Below are 20,276 nucleotides of genomic sequence, written 5' to 3'. Positions count from 1 at the left end.
TCTTAGGTGGTAGTAAGAAGAGATTTCCGTATAAAAACGAGTTTCCAATTTTTACAGCTCTTGAGCATAATTGATTGGAATCATAGTGGGTTGTAACCCTGCTCTGTGGTGTGCCTACCTCTCACAACATCCTCTTGGTGCGCCTTGTGGAGCACCAAGAGGATGTTGGTGTGCCTTAATTAAACAATAGCGCTTTTGTAAATAGATTTTCTGATTGAAACGAAAATAATTATGCTCAGTGAAGGTGAGCGTATCACATATATCAAGAACCTGTTGGATGTCAAAGCATTCTAGTAGTGGACCTGATAAACCTTGTGTTTACTCCCATTGCAAGATTCTCCAGTGGAACAGCATAGACCCCCAACTTCTTGAGAGTAGAAAACTTGTCTCTATCATTGCAAATGAGCTTGCATAGGTTTAGAAGTAGGGACAATGGTAGGACAAGGTTACACTACTTAAAAATACGGCAAATGCATATAGAAACATCATTGCCAACGTATGGCAATGATGTTTGGACCACAGAAAATTTCCTCTTACTGCATAGTGTAGTGCTTGGAAATAGTGATTTTTTTTACCATATTTGAGCACATGCATAAATTTAGCATGTGAAAAACCAGCAGTGCGTTCCGCCAAACTGATGTTGTCTAATTCAATGTTTACCAGTGCGTGCAAAGATGAAAGTTCTTCTGATGAGGGTGGCAATGGTGGCATTAACATATTGTGAAGGCTGAAAGGCCTCTGCTGGGATAATGTATGGTGCTATGTTAGATTTGTAGTGAACCGAGAATTGTGGTCCTCCAGGAGATTTATGTATGTGCAAATCTAAGAACGTTATTGCAGCATCGTTTTCTTTCTTCCAAGTAAAACTGATGGAAGGATATATACTTGAGAGTTGTAGCATAAAGGTGAGAAACATCTCATCTGTGTTTTCCCATGCTATGAGAATATCATCAACGTAATGCAAATACAGCTGTGGGTAGTGGATGGCAAGCGGGGAATTGAACGTTCTGTGCTCAATCTCTCTCATAATGAATTCCACTAGGATAGCAGATAAAGAGGAACCCATAGGGACCCCTTGCTTTTGTAAATAGATTCTCTGATTGAAACGAAAATAATTATGCTCGGTGATGAAGGTGAGCGCATCACATATATCAAGAACCTGTTGGATGTTAAAGCCTTTTTTTAGGAGCAGAGAATTGGCAAATATTATAGCCTAAAAGGTGGGCACTGAATGATATAAAGATATTACATCTAGTCTGTAGAAGGTGTAGGTGTCTGACTGTAGGGCACCAATGCTTGAAGCGATGATGGATTTAGCAATTACAGATGAGTGAGTAACATGGAGAGTCTGGAACTAATGCACAAAGGAATTTAGCAAGTTCTAAAAATTAAGTAGGATGAGACCTTTTGTTCACAAGCGGACATAATGGCCAGTTTGCCTTACGTATTTTTGGTTCAAAGAACAACCTGGGACAGGCAACGTTAGAGGGGGTATCAAGGGACCCAGTTAGGGTTGAGGAAACACCTGGTAAGGCTATGATTCTCCTTGCCTTCTGTAAGATCATTAGTGTAGGGTCCTCACTCATCACTGAGGAATGCGAATGCGTTAGAAATTCATTAGCCCTGAGGAGAAAGTCATTTTCTCTGCACAGCACAAACTGCCTGTCCTTGTCGGAGATTAAAAGTCTCAAGTTGGCTCTGGCAAGGAAGTGCTCTCCTGTTCGGTAGTCCACACAAAGCCATTGGGCTTACCACTATTCCCACTTCCAAACCTATGCAAGCTCATTTGCAATGATAGAGACAAGTTTTCTACTCTCAAGAAGTTGGGGTTTATGCTGTTCTACTGGAGAATCTTGCAATGAGAGTAAACACAAGGTATATCAGGGCCACTACTAGAATGCTTGCCGGCCACCTTGTGGAGCTCCAAGAGGATGTTTTGAGGGGTAGGCACACCACAGAACTTATGAAAAAAGTATTTGAGCAGGGTTACAACCCACTATGATCCCAATCAGTTATGCTCAAGAGCTGTAAAAATTGGAAACTCGTTTTTATATGGGAATCTCTTCTTACTACCACCTTAGATACATGCGACACTCCTACTCTCGACAGCCCAGTGTGTGGGTCACGCTGTACAAGTGATTAAACAACTATTAGCATCCTGCAGTATACGTATAGCGTGAGCCTGAATCCACGCATGTGCATATCACAGAGCTTACTGCTCGTTCAATTTTGAACACATTTGAATATTTGTTACATATTCTTAATGGTTTTGACAAAAGTTCTAATTTAAATTTTAAGTGTTTTGTTCTTCATTGGATTATTTCCGTTTAATTTTTAGTAAATTTCTGTATTTGCATGAAGACAACAACTATAGGTTCGTTGGAAGTGCTTGCGATCAGAAATTGTGTATATAACACCAATTTTTTTCCATTTTATTATATATACATACATACACACACAGTAGAGCATCGATTATCTGAAAAAATTCGGGACTGGGTTGTTCAGATGACTGATTTTTCAGATAATTGATCATGTACAAAAACATATTAACCTATTCCATGTTGAAATTTTTCTCCATTGTGTGTCACTTTGCGTTGAATTTTCGTCAATGTTAACCCTAACAAAAATTTTTTAAAAATAATAATTGAGGTTATTGTATTGTAAAAAATTATTTCTTTATTTTGCCTAATCAAAATGTATATATTGAAAAATGTAAAAAGAAAAAAATTATATTTCAGAAGTTAATCTAGTATCAAAACCATTCCAATTCAGCATGACACATATTCCGACACACAGTCCTCAGACAAACACCACACAAAACAAGCAAAGCTCACTACTAACGATGGGAAAAAATGCCTAGTTTAAATACTGGTGCATTCTTAACTATCCTCTCATGGTCATGCCAGTGCTGTCAGCTAAAACATGCACAGCAACAAAAATACAGGGCTTAAAGTGACTCTCTTTTTTAGCTTTTTTTCATAGCTCCTCTTTTTTTTTAGCTTTTTCTGAGAAAAACGCACTTTTTTAGCTTTTTTCACTTCCCATGTGAAATTTTTTTTTTGTAAATGCGCTTAGGAGCGAAATAGCAACCAGACTTCCCCATATGCCTTATGGACCGTGCGCGACATGTTAAGGCACTGTCGTATACACATGTAGTGTACTACATTTATATAGACTAACAAAACGAGGAGCTTTTCAAAGCTTGATACTCTGCACATGCTGTAGGAATTTGCACATGGGTTCTCCTTGTTTGTATCCTTGTGAAATACCGATCTCCGCAGCGCTTCGATATAATCACGCTGCATTAAGACATAAGTACACTTCTAGTTCGGCGTTAAGAGTGATTTTTATACAGCATTATTTTTAGCATTTGTATTTATTTAAGCGCAGTGGACAAAAGAAAGAAATAGATTTTATTTAATACTAACAGTAGAAACTCATGTTTTAGCAACGGAAAATCGTATAGAACCCAATACTTTCTGAAGTAAGTTGCTAAGCAAACTTTTTCCCAACTGCCTGCTATTCTTTAGCTTAAACGATGACATTTACTCGTTTTTGACTACCGTAGAAAAACCGAAAAAATAAATGTTGAGCAACAATAAATTTGATTTCTACTGTTATTATTAAATAAAACGTTGTAGAACACTCGTTTCAAAGCTTGTATCTTTCTAGCACTCTGTAAAATTAAAGATCGAGCGAATCTCGTGCCAGGAAATACAAGATTTTAAACTAATATCCTAAATATTAATAACTTCTGTAGAGACAATCTTTAGACAAAGACGAAAGTTTGGTTTTAAGTGGGTGCTTATATATTTGGCATGCACTATGGTTTTCTGCATTCTAACAGTGTCCTTCATTTTCCATTTCGACAAGCTATAAAACTCTTCATGCACGTGCGCATTCAAACAGCTGCGGTCAATCCGGCACCAAATTAAAAAATTAATTTGTAAATATTTAGCGTCGAAAAACTGCTATTTTCACTTTAATCTAGCTTTTCGATATGCTTCTAGTCGAACTCAGTCAAAAAATTAATTTAATTATAATTTATTGAAGATTTTAATATTTTAATATTAGAAAGTAATTAGCATAAATTACATGGTGTCATGTCTCATCTTCGCTCCCGTTCAAGTTTGTTGTCCTATACACATGCAGATGTTCGCTTTTACTTCTGCTGGGGTTTTATTTCAACCTCGACCATTTGGTTACGCAAAGTGGGGAGACGAGCATCATGTGATCGCGTACCTGACTTTTTACAAGTTTCCTTACCTCGAAAGAAACTTATATTTTTTCTTGATTTTAATTATTATTAATTAACTTTTCTGATGGATTCTTATATCTTTGTATTATCTAAAGTTGCAGATATAAATGTGTAAAACTTTATTTAAAAAATTGTTTTTTTTATATTTTAAAATTTAAAAATAAATTAAATATCGGAAATACTAAACTATAAGTACAGTGTGTTTTACATTATCATTGCAAACGAATACAGCCAATTATTTTATAAACGTATTTATTATTTCAATTTTTATAAATTATCTAATTTGATGCAACGTAATCAATTAATTACTGTGGCACGTTAACATGGGTGTAGCCAGGAAAGGGCATGGGTGGGCACACCCCCCCAGTTAACCTGGTGCTCCTCTCCAGAAAATTACAGCCCGGCCCCCACGCAGTTAACTTGGTGCCCCTCCCCAGAAAATTACAGCTTCTACTAGGCCCCCCATAACAAGGCGTTAATTAATATGGAGGCGAGACTCGATTCAATTACTTTTTCATTTCAGACGTTAATTACAGTGTTATTTTAATGTAATTTTATACATAATGTATGTTTATTATAATTAATAAATCTATATAGGAATAATATCTGTGTCTAATAAAACAAAGCGATTATAAAAATGAAAAGCGTGCGTTCCATCTCGATCTTTTGTAAGCGAAATTTTATGATTTTAATTTTTAAAAAATGAGATTTTTATTTATAATTTCTGTAATTTGATCTATAAGAGCAAAAAACTAAACTTATCAAATATCAACTCTCTGTAAATAATTTCATCATTTACTTATTAATGTCAGATTTGTTAAATTTCATGGGATTGTATTATTTTTCAACTTGAGGGTAGTAGAAAGCTTTGTATATTTTTTCCCGTGAAAGTAATAGACTCTGTTGGTTTCCCACTGTGAAGGACAACAAACTGCTAAATGTTTAATTACATTGTTTTCATAAACTCTCTTGTCAGTCAGTTGTGGGTCGAATGACTAACAAATTGTTTTATTGTATTCAGGGGAATAGATTTGGAGACTAGTATTACCAGTAATGAATGCTGTAATTTTATTTTTAATCATTTAAAAAATATTGATAAAATTACCAAATAAATGATTGGGTCACAATTACTAGTGGTATTGCTATATAACAGATGTGGGCAAATGAAACTCCGAGAGCAGCATGCGGCTCTTTTTGAATTTAATGTGGCTCTTGCTGAACGAGTTAATTTCTGCTTTTTATTATTATTTTTACAGTTTTATTTCCACAATTTTGTGAAAATATGTTTATTAAAAAAATTCAATACTTGTTCTATATTATATAATAAAATCCAGGTACAGAACTGCAGTACAGAATAAAAATGTACAGAACTGCGGCTCCCATGCATTTTGCAAAACCTACATTTCGGCTCCCACTGAACTTCTGCTTGCCCACCCCTGCTATATAATGAACGTGCAACCCACTGATTCTGTCAGAAGTTGTTTTTTTTTCTTCTTTAATTACATTTTTTTATGAAGAAATCAAAAAATGTACCTTGAAATAAATGGCATTTGAAATTTGGCATGTTATATGGAAACACATTCTGGTAGTTATGTTACTATTCCATTTACTTTGCTGTGTAACGGTGGGAATTCTGTATGGGGCACATGAAAACTTAATGCGGGCCTGTTATGGCTTAATGCATTCTTACTGCTCACTTTTCTGGAGTATAAACTCAGCCTAACTATGTTCATATTTAATCTTATCAGTTTACTTAATAATCAATTTAATATCATATGCAATGTTATTGATACAAAATATGTGTTCATTTGTGTGTTTTTTTAATAACGCCTGTTTTCGTTCATTTTAACACTATTAGCTTTTTTAGCTTTATTTCAGTGTGAACTCTCTTTTCTCACTTTTTTTTATTGCCATGACTGCTTTAAGCCCTGAAAATAATATTGGAGTAGCTCAAGACATAGCCAAATATTGCATCACCACAGCACTAGCGGAAATTTGAATTTGCCGACTGGAATGCTTTTGGTTAACCGATGTTTCAGTTGATTGGTATTCGGATAATTGATGCTCTATTGTATTATGTTCATATCTTGTGAAGTTCATATACAAGGAACATTATTTAAATTCCGTTTTTTTTTATTTGTGTTCTACCAGTAGAACTTGAAGATGATCTCTGTAAAGGTTGAAAATGTTTGTTTGTCATTGAATGTTTTTGTTCTTCTCACTGAATTTTAGGTTTAGAAGTGTTGTTATATTACATGTATCCAGTTCATGATAGGGTTTCTACATAAATGAAAATATAATGAAGATATGTTACCGAGTTCTTCTCATATGATTACCACATCAGGTAGTTTTGAAATGTTACTGTGTAGGTTAAATAAACATCACTAAGCTCGATGAGTATATAATGAAATACCAATGATTGCCTTAAAAATCGGGCTATAAATTAGCTAATTAAATGATTGATATAAAATAATTTGTTACTAGTGGAAGATGTTAGGTGCCATCTCTTATCTAAGTTAATAATTATAATTTAAGTAAATATTAAATAAATTTAGAACCTTCTGGAATAAAAGAACTAGCCGGGGCGAGGCTTGAACCCACAACCTTTGCTTGCCATGCAGTGTGCTTTCCAGTTATGCAACTCAGACCCCGAGTGAATCTTCGTTTCCAGAAGTATATTAATTTAGATATAACCTTACTTGGTTAAATACAGTACTGGCAGGGATGACTTCTATGTCCACGGCCTAAGAACAACTCCACAATGGCGTTCAGCCAGCTAACGTACTACCTGGCAAGATATATATATATATAATATAAATACCTCGCAGGTAATAATGTAATAAATATAATATAAATATATAATATCTGGAGTTGTTCTTAGGCTGTGGATGTAGGAGTTGTCCTCAGCCAGTACTGTATTTAACCAAGTAAGGTTATATCTAAATTAATGTACTTCTGGAAGCAAAGACTCGCTTGGGGTCCAGGTGGCGTAACTGACAAGCGCACCGCCCAGCAAGCGGAGATTGCGGATTCGAGCCTTGCCCCGGGTCAGTTCTTTTATTCCAGAAGGTTCTAAATTTATTTAATATTTACTTAAATTATAATTATTAACTTAGATATGAGATGGTGCCTAACGTCTACCTTTAGTATCAAGTTACTTTATAACAATTATTTAATTAGCCAGTTTATAGCCCAATTTTTAAGGCAATCATTGGTATTTCGTTACTGTGTAGTAATAAGGGGCCGTTCATAAATTACGTAATGTATTTTGGGAGGTCAAGGATTTCTTACGATTTCTTACGATTTCTTACTTGGGTAGGGGGTAATAGATCTCATCTTATGTAATATTCTTATTTTTATTTTTTGATCTTGAGTGGTGGAGTTTTGAATTTGGCTTCAATTTAGCAGTTTCTATTAATAATGCTCGTTGTACTAATGTCATCTTGTGTAACATGGTAGAATAATAACACTAGCAGACTTATACTTTACACATTTTTTATCATGGAAGAAAGGCTGTGTGGTGGTTTCTCTCTTTTCTTTCTTGTTTTGTTTTGTATGATGTTTCTGTTTACATGTGTACTAGCTAGTTGATCTGTCAAAGATTTTTGTATTTTTTTTGTGATAGTAAACAGTGTTTTGAAATTGTTAAACGTAAAAATGCGAAAAATAAACTTAAATGATGTTTATCAAAGATTCTTCAAGTCATATAAAAAAGCATAATCCAACAAGAAAAGTGATAACATTCAAAAAGATGCAAATCTTTAACCCTTAGCCTGCCGTTTACCAAGCCCCCTTATTTTGTAAAATGGCCAAAGTCAAAATTGGTGAATCAGGCAATATTATTTTAAAAATTCACTAAAAATTAAATTATTATTTTATTCATATGAAAAAATCACATATATTTATCAATATAGTTAGTTTTAAATACGACATATTTCAATAAAGTTTGTTTGAAAAATTTATGAGAAAAAAAAAATAATATATGATAACTGACATTCAGACTTGAAAATTTGTTACTATTTGTCAAAATTAACATTGCCTGGTTACTTCATTCTTATTGTCACTGAGCCAATAGGACATACAATATTGTTCTGTACAATTTGATATAACAATTATGCATGTACGTTTATTCGTTGTGAAATTATTGCACATTATATCAAACATTTGTTTAAAATCTGAACTCTATTCTGCTTTCAACTAATATAATGAACTAATATACTTTATTCATTTTATATCAAACAAGATTATTTATTTTCGTAATAAACATATGATTATTAGTAGCAATAGATGTAACATTTTCAGATATTTTAGATTTAAAAAATAATTAAAAATTAAAAATTAAAAAAATATATAAAATATCAGAACTGAAGGTCGTAACTTGAATATTTATGATGCATTAACATATTATAGCTGTATCTATCTTGAGGAAACCGTGTTTTGTATTTTCTTTTCTTTTCTTTTCTTTCGAAGACACAATGTAGTGACGTAAACTTAAACACTGGGCGAATTTTCATCTTTTTTATTCGGTGGTATTTTCATCCTTTTATCAGCCAACCGAATAAAAAGGATGAAAAATTCGCCCAGTGTTTAAGTTTACGTCACTACATTGTGTCTTCGAAAGAAAAGAAAAGAAAAGATATTATAGCTGAATAAACTTATTAAAGCATTAATGAACTTATTATAGTAATATTATTGCATAAATATGCTAAAAATAAAATAAAAAATAATCAGAAAATGAAAAATTAAGGAAAAACCATCGATAATTAAAATTTTTTAAGTCGACAAAACACCACCTGGACAAAAATATGTGAAACGGACGATAAACAAGACGATACCGTCAAGTGCTGACATCTGTTGTCGATAAATTTTATAAAAATCAATTTTTAACAGGGTAACGATGAATCGGTACCCTGGCCGTTTTGCGAAACAATTAGGGTAACGATAGATCGGTACCCTGGCCGGGAAAGGTTAATGGACTGAAGCAAAAACGCAATACAGCACTGATACAAAAGGGTTCACTACTTTTATACAACAGCATACAAACCATTACGACACTCAAGATAAAAATAGAAAAGGATGTTGAGATTACGGAGTCTCTTGAATTAAAAAACAAAGTTTTTGAATCAGGTTCTTTGCCTGTGATTGAATCACTGGCAAAGAGCTGAAAAATCCATAGATGAGTGAAAATTAATATAAAAATGAATATTATGATGTTGATTAATGATGATGATAATATAAAGACTGTTAATAATTAAAAAATAAAGTTTTTAAATTAGATTGTTCATTCGAATTAATTACATTTTTATATATTTAAATTTGTTCATATAAAGCTTTTTATAAATAGTACACATTAATTAGTTAGGTCAAAAATATATAATTATTAATTAAGGTTTTTAGGGTTTCATAAAAAAAATTTTGTTTTGTTAAAATCTTTCTATAAAATCATGCCTAAATGTTATATAAGATAGAGAAGGAGAGGGGGTCAAAGAAAATATTACGATTTCTTACACAGTGGTGGGGGTGTCTAGAATGGCCGAAACTGCCCTAGTGTAATTTATGGACGCTTCTAATCAACCTCAAACCTGTTATAATTGTTTCAGATATTCAAATTTTGAACATAAGAATTCTAGTTGTATAAATGAGTTGCTTTAAGCTGAAGTTGATAAAAAAAAATTTTTTTTTAGTGAAATAAAAATATTGGCTAGTGTGAAGTTATGATGTGTAACATACTGTAAACTGTTGGCTATGTGAACTAAGCTATTGTTTAATTAATTTTTTAAACAAAATACATTCAAGTTTCAAAACACCTTTTTCTCGTTTTTCTAGCAAATTTTTTAATTAAATCAAATGAACTAGCGTTAATGATTTAACTTTAATTAAACATTATTATGATAATTATATGTTAAGTGCTAATTATGTTCTAACTGACATTTCAATTATTCTTAACCTGAAGAAAGCCATTTAAGATAGCTGAAAATGTTAGTTCATTTGATTTAATTAAAAAATTTACTAGAGAAAGGAGAGAGAGGTGTTTTGAAACTTAATATACAGAAGTTCTAGCTTACTGCACATAGAATTATAAATTACATTTAATGACATGCTTTTATTGATTTTTAATACAGTCAACTCTGTTTAATTGGGCCACCAGTTAATTGGGGCAGCTGCTTTTTTGGCCAAATTTAAAAGAAGGGAAACTAAACTATTACATAATTTAAATGCTTAATTGGGACAACTTTTTGCTTAATTGGGATAGTAGCAGAAAAGGAATTTAGCAATTTTTGATATATTTTAGGGATTTTTCAAAAATATGTCAACTCTACGTACACTGATATTTGGCAACACTAGTGTGATGCGAATCAGTTATCTATCGTTGTAAGTCTGGCAAGTATGCATCTGCCTAAGAGTCTACCATTACTGTAGTATTGTACCTAGCAATATTCATTTACACTGTCAATTTTATTTAAAATTTTTAAATCTTTGCCAAGATGCCAAGAAATGATTTTACACTTTCAAGTAAAATTGCTTTGTTGGATAAAATTAAAAGCCAGCTGTTGAGTACAGGCCATTATAGACTTGCTCATATAACTGGTGTACCAAAATCTACCATTGTGTGTCTCCTACAACAAGAAAATCAACTGCTTGAGCAGTGGCCATTACAGAAAGAAATTCCAGGAACATCTAAAAGAAAATGTGATAGTGTAAAGTACTATATTTAGTTTGTAGGTAGGGAAACTGACACGAAACTTTGGCTGGTAAATGATCCGTTAACCTAACGGGTACTTTATGCAGATTCGCGATTAGTTTGCCAAGCCTGGACTTTTACGCCTGCACTGAAAAGATTTTTGTAAGACTAAAGTCAAAGTATATATACAAATTCAATAAAAGAGTTTAATGATTTAATATTACTTCAAACAATGACTATGTACACAATCAAACATTAATTAGTAACAAGTTTAGTAACAATCAAACAAAATTTATTAAATAGAAAATAAACAAATCAAAACCGACAATATAACTTCAGCTACTTAGTTCACTTAAAACTATTCCTCTTTGGAACTCAACAATCAAAATCACTTAGAACTATGAACAAAAATCTCTTACAAACTATAAGCCTATCCATCACCTCACTATACTTGGAACCTGTTTCCTAACATCTTTCCTCTATCCTCACTTCGAAGTTTCTTTATCACCTTGGAATTGTCTCAATCACTGTCTGGACCTTGATTTGTTACTATCTGGAGCTCACCTCGATTTTCTTCTGTTAACATGTTGGCTTTATACCGTGAAGTGGCGTCACAAAATCATCTGGGGTTACTCCCCTCATTTACATACTTACTCCTAACATTGATTCTTTTTCTTTCTTTCTGGCAGCATATTTACCAACAATTCTTACTAACCATTTACATTATTTGTTATCACAATTTCTGGGATGTTTACTACAGTTTAGCAAGTTCCTTCTTTAGTGCTTATGGGGTTCCTCCTCCTTGTTTTTTTTTCTCTGCGGACTTCTTTTCTGCTGGGGAGCGCAAGTGTGCGCGAGTTTTTCCTACGGCACTTCGTTTTTTTCGTGAGTTGGTTTTTATTCTTTTCTCTTTTAGTTACTTAGGTGAGTGGTGGGGAACCTTCGTCCTAACAAAACATAAGCCCCAAACAAAATAGAATAAAATGGAAAATAATAATAAAATAAAAAATAATGCTCGGACTCAGTTCTTTACAATGGAAAGGATCCAGAAATTGAGGAAGCATTAGATCAATGGTTTTCTATAGTTAGTGAGCAAGGCATGAATATTAGCTGCCCAGTGTTGAAGGTAAAGTCATAGGAGATCACTAAAAAGCTGAACCACAACAATTTTGAATTTCTCTATTCTTCAATTAAGATTGAATCCATGTTTTTATGAACTTTGAGACGTTCTATTTAAACATATTTCTGAATCACACAAATATCATTGCAACATCTTGAAAGTGGAAGATGTTATTTGTTATTCTTCATTCTTAAAATTTCAAGGGGTAGCCTACCTGCATAGCACAGGTGACCTAATGGGCTGTCCAGTATCTTGCAGCTTTGTGAATTAATTCTTCATTGCATTGAAAAAGAAGTTTCACCCATCAAATGATCAGATTGTCATTTACACCATTATATCAATGATGTTCTCAAATAAATTTATAAATTTATAGCTGGATTTATTAAGGTTTAGTTTATTGATTTATTTCCAACTACCCAGTTTTCCATCTGCTTAAAGATGTTCTTATAAATCTGGTGACAGAAACTGAATTTACTCCCATTCTTAACAGTCATCAACAACAATCTTGGCTTTCACCTCCTTTCCTTGGTGTTGAGCAACAAAGTGACTACAAGTTAAATTCCTGGACATTTTTCTCACACTGAAGGGTGGCCACATTTTAACTGAAGTTTACAGAAGACCAAAGTAAAAGTTATTTTTCATTTCATCAGAATCTAATGACTCTTATCCATTTAAAATGTCTGTGTACAGAGTCCTAGTCAAAAGAGCTTTCACTCACTCTACCAACATCATCAACAGAGATATGAAATTAAATTACATAGAATGCTTAGCAAATTAACATGGGTATCCTTCAAACCTTGTCCAAACTTTCATCTTTAAATATCAGTCTGGTTACACATCTATAATAAAATGGACAAATCTAAAACCCACAAAGTCATCAGGTATAACCAACATCTTTCAAAAGATTTACACACAGGTGGCAAGAACAAATCAACTTCACATCTCCTACAAGAAAAGACCAACTGTATTTTTTTTATTACAGAATACTAAAGATCTTACTAACAGGAAAAATTTATTTAGGGTGTATTCTATCCCCATTATGGGCAACAGATTTAACAAGAAATGTGTTGGAACAACAGCTTGATCTCTTAACATGCGTATCAAGGAGCACTGTTTTATTGAAAAGAGCCTGCTGACCACAGCATTAGGAATATTTGTAACTGAAAATTATGTACAGGTATTCTCAATGAAGCAAGTATCATATACCCAGTTAGGAACTGGAGAAATCTGAAACATTGGAGAAAATCAAAATGTACAAAGCTAAGTTTGGAATAGTGCAATAAATTACAGAGATGCCAAGACAATCTCTAAAGCATGGAGATTTGAAATACACCTATAATTTTAAGTTTTATCTTTAAAATATATCTAGTTATGTCATTATTTACGTCTGTGCTTTCCACCAATAAAATTATTATTCCATTTTGTTTAAAATTATGTCCAAATTTTCATATATATGTTTGACTGCTATTTTAACCTTAAAAATTGTCAAAAATGTTTGTTTTTGTTGTTATTTAATAAATTGTTGGATATTACTGGTATTGTTTTGTTATTTACTGCTATGATTAATTGCAATGCCTTTGGCCTCACTGTGGAAAAAACCATCCTTGTGTAAGAATTGCTCACTGGATTTGCTTCTTGAGGAGTTCCAGTATACTAATGAGCATGGTCTGGGGAAGAGCCATGGCTCGCGTAGATTTCTTGAGTTCCTACTACTTCCCAGCTGCTTGAACTCGGAAGAGCGTCATGATAGACTGGTGTCATTGTAACATCTAATTTTTCAACACCCAGAAATAACCCAACATTTATGGTGTTACATAAACTGAAAACAAAAACTAGGTTCAGTTGGTGCCAGGCCTGAACCTTAAAATGTGCAAAATGCGAATGAATTTGTTCAAAGGTAATGTTGTTAGTGTTAGAAAAATTCAAAAAATAAATTTTTGACTATTTGCCAAAAAGTAATTAGATTTATTATTATAAGACTGTATAATTGTTATTAATTAAAAAAGTACAGAAAACATTAGAAAACAAGAACTAAACAAGTTGTAAAATTCAACCAAAATTTATCAAATTCAAAACCAAAATGATAACAAGTGTCTCCTAAACTTTCCCAACACTTGGGAACTTAAAACTAACTTAGAAATATCCTTATACTGTCTTCACAAAATCTGACAAGTAAGGCCAGGAACACACATGCGTAAAATTGTGTGGCAGAAAATTGAATCAGAAATTAGCTTTCGGTTCAGTTTCTGTTTTACGCTTTTATGCCAGAACACACATACGTGAAAATTCTGGCAGAATAGGAGACACCACTGCCACCAACAGTGCTAGTTTTATTAATTTTTTTCTTCTTATATAGGCTATCTATCCCTTTGTACTTTCCATTTTTTTCCGCTTCCTCTGCTATAATATAGAAAATTTAAATTAACAGACTTATATTCCGAATTCAAATAAAGAACGTGTGATTTAAATACTAGGCCTATATATCGATTCTACTAGACCTACCTGTTGTTTGAAATTTTGCACCTATAGTAATCCATGAACGTTGTTTAAATACAGTCAAACCTGTTTTTATGCAGTGGATAGGGACTGCATAAAAAAAAACGCATAAAAAAAATCGCACGAAACTTCACGAGTGGCTATAAAAAATAGTTTTTGCAACACAATTAAAAAAATATTTTTTTTTATGTGGTCAATAGGGACCGCATAAAAAAAGTCTCATGTAGAAAATAACTCAAAACCGTATGAAATAGAATTTACTGACAACAGATGTGAGCACTTGACTGCATCGTCTCGTCTATCATCTGTTTTACATATTTTTGTCCAGGTGGTGTTTTGGTGACTTAAAAAATAAATTATTTCCTTTTTCGCATATTAATGCAATAATATTACTATAATAAGTTCATTTATGCTATAATAAGTTTATTTAGCTATAATAAGTCAACGTGAGACATGATAAATCGCACGAGACTAGTCGCCAACTATACCGCACAAATAAAAAATCGCATTAAAAAATCGCACAAATAAAAAATCGCACAAAAAAAAGACTGCATAAAAACAGGTTTGACTGTACAGTGTTTTTATACATGACACTAAGGCCAGGAACACACATGCGTAAAATTTGGCGTAAAATCTAGCATAAAATGGAAAACGTAAAAATTTTTCTGAAATTTTTGCTGAAACAGAACTGAAAAAAGAGTATCGCATGTTTCTACTTTTTACACCAAAATTCCTCCAATAAAGAGAAGTCTTTTCTGTAACATCAAAGTAGACACGTGGTTTTGACTCTAACAATGGCGGAAATGAGGGTTAACCGTATAATTGTGACGGAAACAAAAAAATGAAAAATAAATGAAATACAGGGGTTTATCAAATCCGTTCGACCACATCGGTGTCTTTACGACACAAAAAAGTGTCATGTATAAAGACACTGTATTTAAACAATGTTTATGGATGGCTATAGGTGCAAAATTTCAAACAACAGGTAGGTCTAGTAGAATCGATATATAGGCCTAGTATTTAAATCACACGTTCTTTATTTGAATTCGGAATATAAGTCTGTTAATTTAAATTTTCTATATTATAGCAGAGGAAGTGGAGAAAAACTGGAAGGTACAAAGGGATAGATATATGAGAGGAAAAATTTAATAAAATTAGCACTGTTAGTGGCAGTGGTGTTTCCTATTCGGCCAGAATTTTTATGTATGTGTGTTCTGGCATAAAAGTGTAAAACAGAAACTGAACCAAAAGCTGATTTCTGATTCAGTTTTCTGCCACACAATTTTATGCATGTGTGTTCCTGGCCTAATACAAACTGGACTATTTACAAGTTACAAAAAGCCTTACAGTCTATACCAGCATAACTGTTACACCAAGAAAAATGTCTGAAAATCCTTATTTGCCAATTGCACTTGCTTAAGAACTTCACTTCTCACTAACAATAGCTTTCCTTTGCCCTCACTAACTGTTCCCTCAGAATGCACTTGCATTCTGAGGGAACAGTTCTTCAGTCTTGTCAGGGCTTTTATACTCCCTGGTCAAACCAGGAGTATAAAAGCCCCAACACATGATGTAACAACCAGCTGTGCCACTCCAACTCATTTAAATACTTAGTATAACATAATTGTTATTTTTCTTATGCAATCTTTCAAACAGTTTTGCCTTTACCAATCTTTTCAATAATATAATTTTGATTTTTAGAATCAGTTACAATTGGGATTAAGGGATTATTTTTTATTTCCTATTTGGAAATCACTCAATCCAAGATGCCATGGTAGATTGGTGACACAGGTGTCAGTTATGGTAAGAGTTTTTTTTTAAAATTTAGTTGTTTTTCTAGGTTGGGTGTAGAGCTTTTGTCTTTTAACAAAATAAAACGTCCCTAAAAAAAATAATAATGAGAAGTAAATAAAAACCCCGAAAATAAAGTAAAATTCAGACTCAACTCTTTACAGCATGGTCGAAAAAGGTTCAAGCTATAAATCCAAGTGATTTGCTGAGTTCTTTAATCAGCAAGGAAAATTGAGTAGTTTCTCTATCTGGAATAACCTGTTGTTTAATGAAGTAGATTGATATTCATGATTACTGACTCTGGCAGCAATGCAGTCTGAGATAATTTGGAATGCTCATGAGAGAGAATATTTCTTGGTTGCCAAAACACAAGCTGTGTTGATTAAGGACTATTAGATGACCAATATGCATGCAAGGATTAAGGTCATACAGAATGGTATAAATGTATTTTGGCCAAGAGAAAACAAGGCAAACAAGAAGGATTCCTGAATTCTTTGGAGAAAGGCAGTCTACTTTTGGATACCTATCTTGTGGATCATTTTGGCCACTAAGAAGAGGTATAAGCACATAGTAGGTATTGTTGATACTAGGGTTTCTCGTTTCCCGGTCTTTTGCTTGTCCCGGGATTCCGGGATAAAAGTGAACTGTTTCCCGGGATCCCGGGAAATCCCGGGACAAAATTAATTATTTTTAACATATACAAATTATCATGAAATCAAATGATATAATTATTTTTCGTCTTTTAAAGTAATTTAATACGTTCCGCAACCTCCAAAATCATATTAATAACGCTGTGTAAGATATATATTGAAAATTTCCTTTGAACTACTAGAAATTTTCACAAGTAGAAAAAATTTATTAAGGCTTGCGGGAAATTGCATACTCAACTGCTTTAATTGAAACATCATAGCCCAATAATTCGGCAGTTCGTTTGTCTTTAATAATCAGGTTATGAAGAAAAACTTCATACTTACAGACTTTGTTCGTATCCTGGCCCAATTTGCACAACTTGGCGTTACGCAGTTATTGAAGCTACTGGGCATGTTTGAAAATTAAGACGACATAAGCACAATTATTACAGATATTACAGGTAAAGAATTTTGAGAGTCCTGCCACAAATAAGCTACATATTGATTATTGACCATTAGTGACGTGCCATAACGAGTAAAAATTTAAAAAACTAATAAGTAGGTTTAAAATTAATAAATACAAATGTATTCTGACAGTTTATAAGTTAATTATAATTTCTATTTGCAAAATTTCCCAACCTTAACACAAAATAAGAAAAAAGTGAATTTTTAAGAAATTTGCGGGATTTCCCGGGATAAGAAAAATTTCCCGGGATATTTCCCGGGGTAAAAAAACAGCCGGGATCCCGTTTCAGAAACCCTAGTTGATACCTTTACTAAGTTTCTTAGGATCTACCCTGCAAGGACAACTAGTGTTGTAGAAGTGATTGGACATCTACAGAGGCAGATGGCTTTCTTTGGCAACCTTTGCTGTTAGCATTTCAGATTGGGATAGTGCTTTTACTTTTCAGGTGTTTGGGGAATATTGCAAACAGGAAGGAATTTACAGGCATTTAATAAACATCAGTATTCCAAGGGCAAATGGCCAAGTTGAAAGACTGAATATGGCGCTCATCCCATTATTGATTAAGTTGTTGGTACTCAAGTTGAATGAATGGTTTAAACACCTGGATTGGCCCAGCAATGCATTAACATGACATGGAGTCATTCTACTAGAGAGACTTTTTTTTAACTTCTATTTGGAGTCTGTCTACATTTTAAAGATGATCCGGAGATGATTGAGTTACTTCTGCAGGAAATGTCACAACTTTGACACTGGGAGGAATAAGTCATTCTGAGGGAACAGTGCGCAATAATGTTCGGAAGGTATAACAATGTCACGAAAAGCAATAGGATTGAAAATGGAAAGAACCCGAGAGATACCACAAAGGCAGTTTGTGGCCATAAGGTGAATGCAATGCTGACTGGGCCTGAAACTTACTCAGCATTATCTAGAACCCTACAAGATATTGCAGGCTCTTTGTAATGACCACTGTATTGCACATACAGGAGAGCTTGAGGGCCCAGCTCAAATGTCCACCACAGCAGATTCTATTAAGCATTGGCTGGACTATGATAGCAACTAAACAGGTAGGCACTATATGAATCTTGACAAGGATCCTTCATTGAATTCACTTGAATAAAACATTCAGGGCAAATGGCTTTGCAGGATGGCTGAATGTAGGATCTTGAGATAAATTATTCTGTAAGCATATGATATCTCCATGAGAGAGTGTACAAAAGTAAGGAGAGAGTCATGGCAGAGAATCTTGGAAAAGAAAAAGAGGTGTGAATACAAGAAATGTTTAACATTCTGTAACAAAGTCAGTGCTTTTATGTATGCATACAGGCTTAGTTTTAATGACAACATTGTTAAAAGTGTGAACATATTGTAATTACATGATATAATGTCTAGTCAATATGGTTCTAGGAATGAACATTTTTACCTTTGTTTTAGGATAGTGTTTTCCTTTGCCTAATTGTAATGTGAGATTATCAGTGTATAAAAATATATTAACTTTATTAATTATTATATTTATATGATAACATGCCAGATAATTCAAATAAAATATATTTTTCTGTAATTTTGAAATGGTCGATTAAAATTTTCACTTTCATTGACATTTAAGAGTGACTTTTTTAACCACATTACACTAAAAAGTAAAGTTACTTTTTTTAGCATATAGTAGTATGATGTATACTTGGGTATCTAAAAATTTCAGAAGTTACTTTTTTGCTTTATTCTATTTAAATAATTTAAAATACTATTTTTTAAAAATTATTTTGAAATTTAAATTTTGTGCCAAAAAATAAAAAATAAATTTAGTTCAATAAATTCTAATACATTTTTTAATATTTATTTCTCAATGTATTAGATAACTCAGGAAAATTGTTTTTGTAATTTTTGTGCATGCTTTAACTTGTCATTCAAGGGCATACTTATTGATTGTTTTTAATTATATTGTATTTGCAAATGAACCAACAATATTTTGCAGTATAATGTAGGATAACAAAATTTCTAAAAAAATTTCAAATTGTCATCCTGTTCTAAATCAGTGAAATTATTTTTTTATTTTTGTTTTATTTGAATTTTGTGCCAAAAATTTTTTAAATATAGGTTACATCATTTTGTGTGTTTCATTTTTGCATAGTTATTAGTTTACAAAATTATACAAAGAAACTGGTATTTTGAAAAATTCAAAAATCACATTTTTGTGTGTCAGCAACATTGAAGATTTTAAATTAGATTTTAATCACCTTAAAATTTATGAAAAATCGGGTCTGATATTGGACAGTAATTAATCATTTGCTAATATCTATTTTTGAGCATATTTTCATTCCATTATCTAACCATTACATAGCATATTTGTTTTCGTCTTAATTAAATTTACTTGATTTTTATTAAGATAATGATAACAATTTACATTAATATTCTTAAATGATAATTTAATATTAATTTATATTTAATAGGTAACCCTCCACTTAGTAATTATGTTGTTGTACCAGTTAAAGTTATTAATCGTGCAATGCCTATTTTCAATAAACACTTTTATAATGTAAGTGTAAAGGAAGATATATCTACTAAAGTGCCTATTTTTACAATTTCTGCAAGCAATCCCGAAGGAAGACAGCTTATTTATAGTTTAGTAGATGGCAGCAACATTGAAGATTTTCAATTAGATTTTAATGCAGGTATTATAATTTTATTTTCATTAATAATATTTTTCTTGATTGTATTATATTTTTAGTTAATTGTGAAGTAAATTAAGATATTTAAATATTACACAATATGTTGTTCCTAACAATATGGCATGTATTCAATATAGTGGCCTTCTGTAGTGTGATGTATGTACAGTAGAG

The 20,276-nt window shown here is 32.5% G+C and overlaps 1 protein-coding gene across 1 annotated transcript in view; it reads left to right on the top strand.

Annotated features, from left to right (window-relative positions):
• LOC136981990 (fat-like cadherin-related tumor suppressor homolog) overlaps window positions 1–20,276 on the top strand; it is a 461,240-nt gene that overhangs the window by 199,366 nt on the left and 241,598 nt on the right. The window contains 1 exon segment of the mRNA XM_067278416.1: window positions 19,887–20,108. Within this exon segment, the coding sequence (XP_067134517.1) occupies window positions 19,887–20,108 (222 nt within the window).

The sequence above is a fragment of the Centruroides vittatus genome, unplaced genomic scaffold, assembly GCF_030686945.1.
Source record: "Centruroides vittatus isolate TY-2023 unplaced genomic scaffold, ASM3068694v2 contig_8, whole genome shotgun sequence".
NCBI lineage: Eukaryota > Metazoa > Arthropoda > Arachnida > Scorpiones > Buthidae > Centruroides > Centruroides vittatus.
This window is presented reverse-complemented; position numbering and strand designations above follow the sequence as displayed.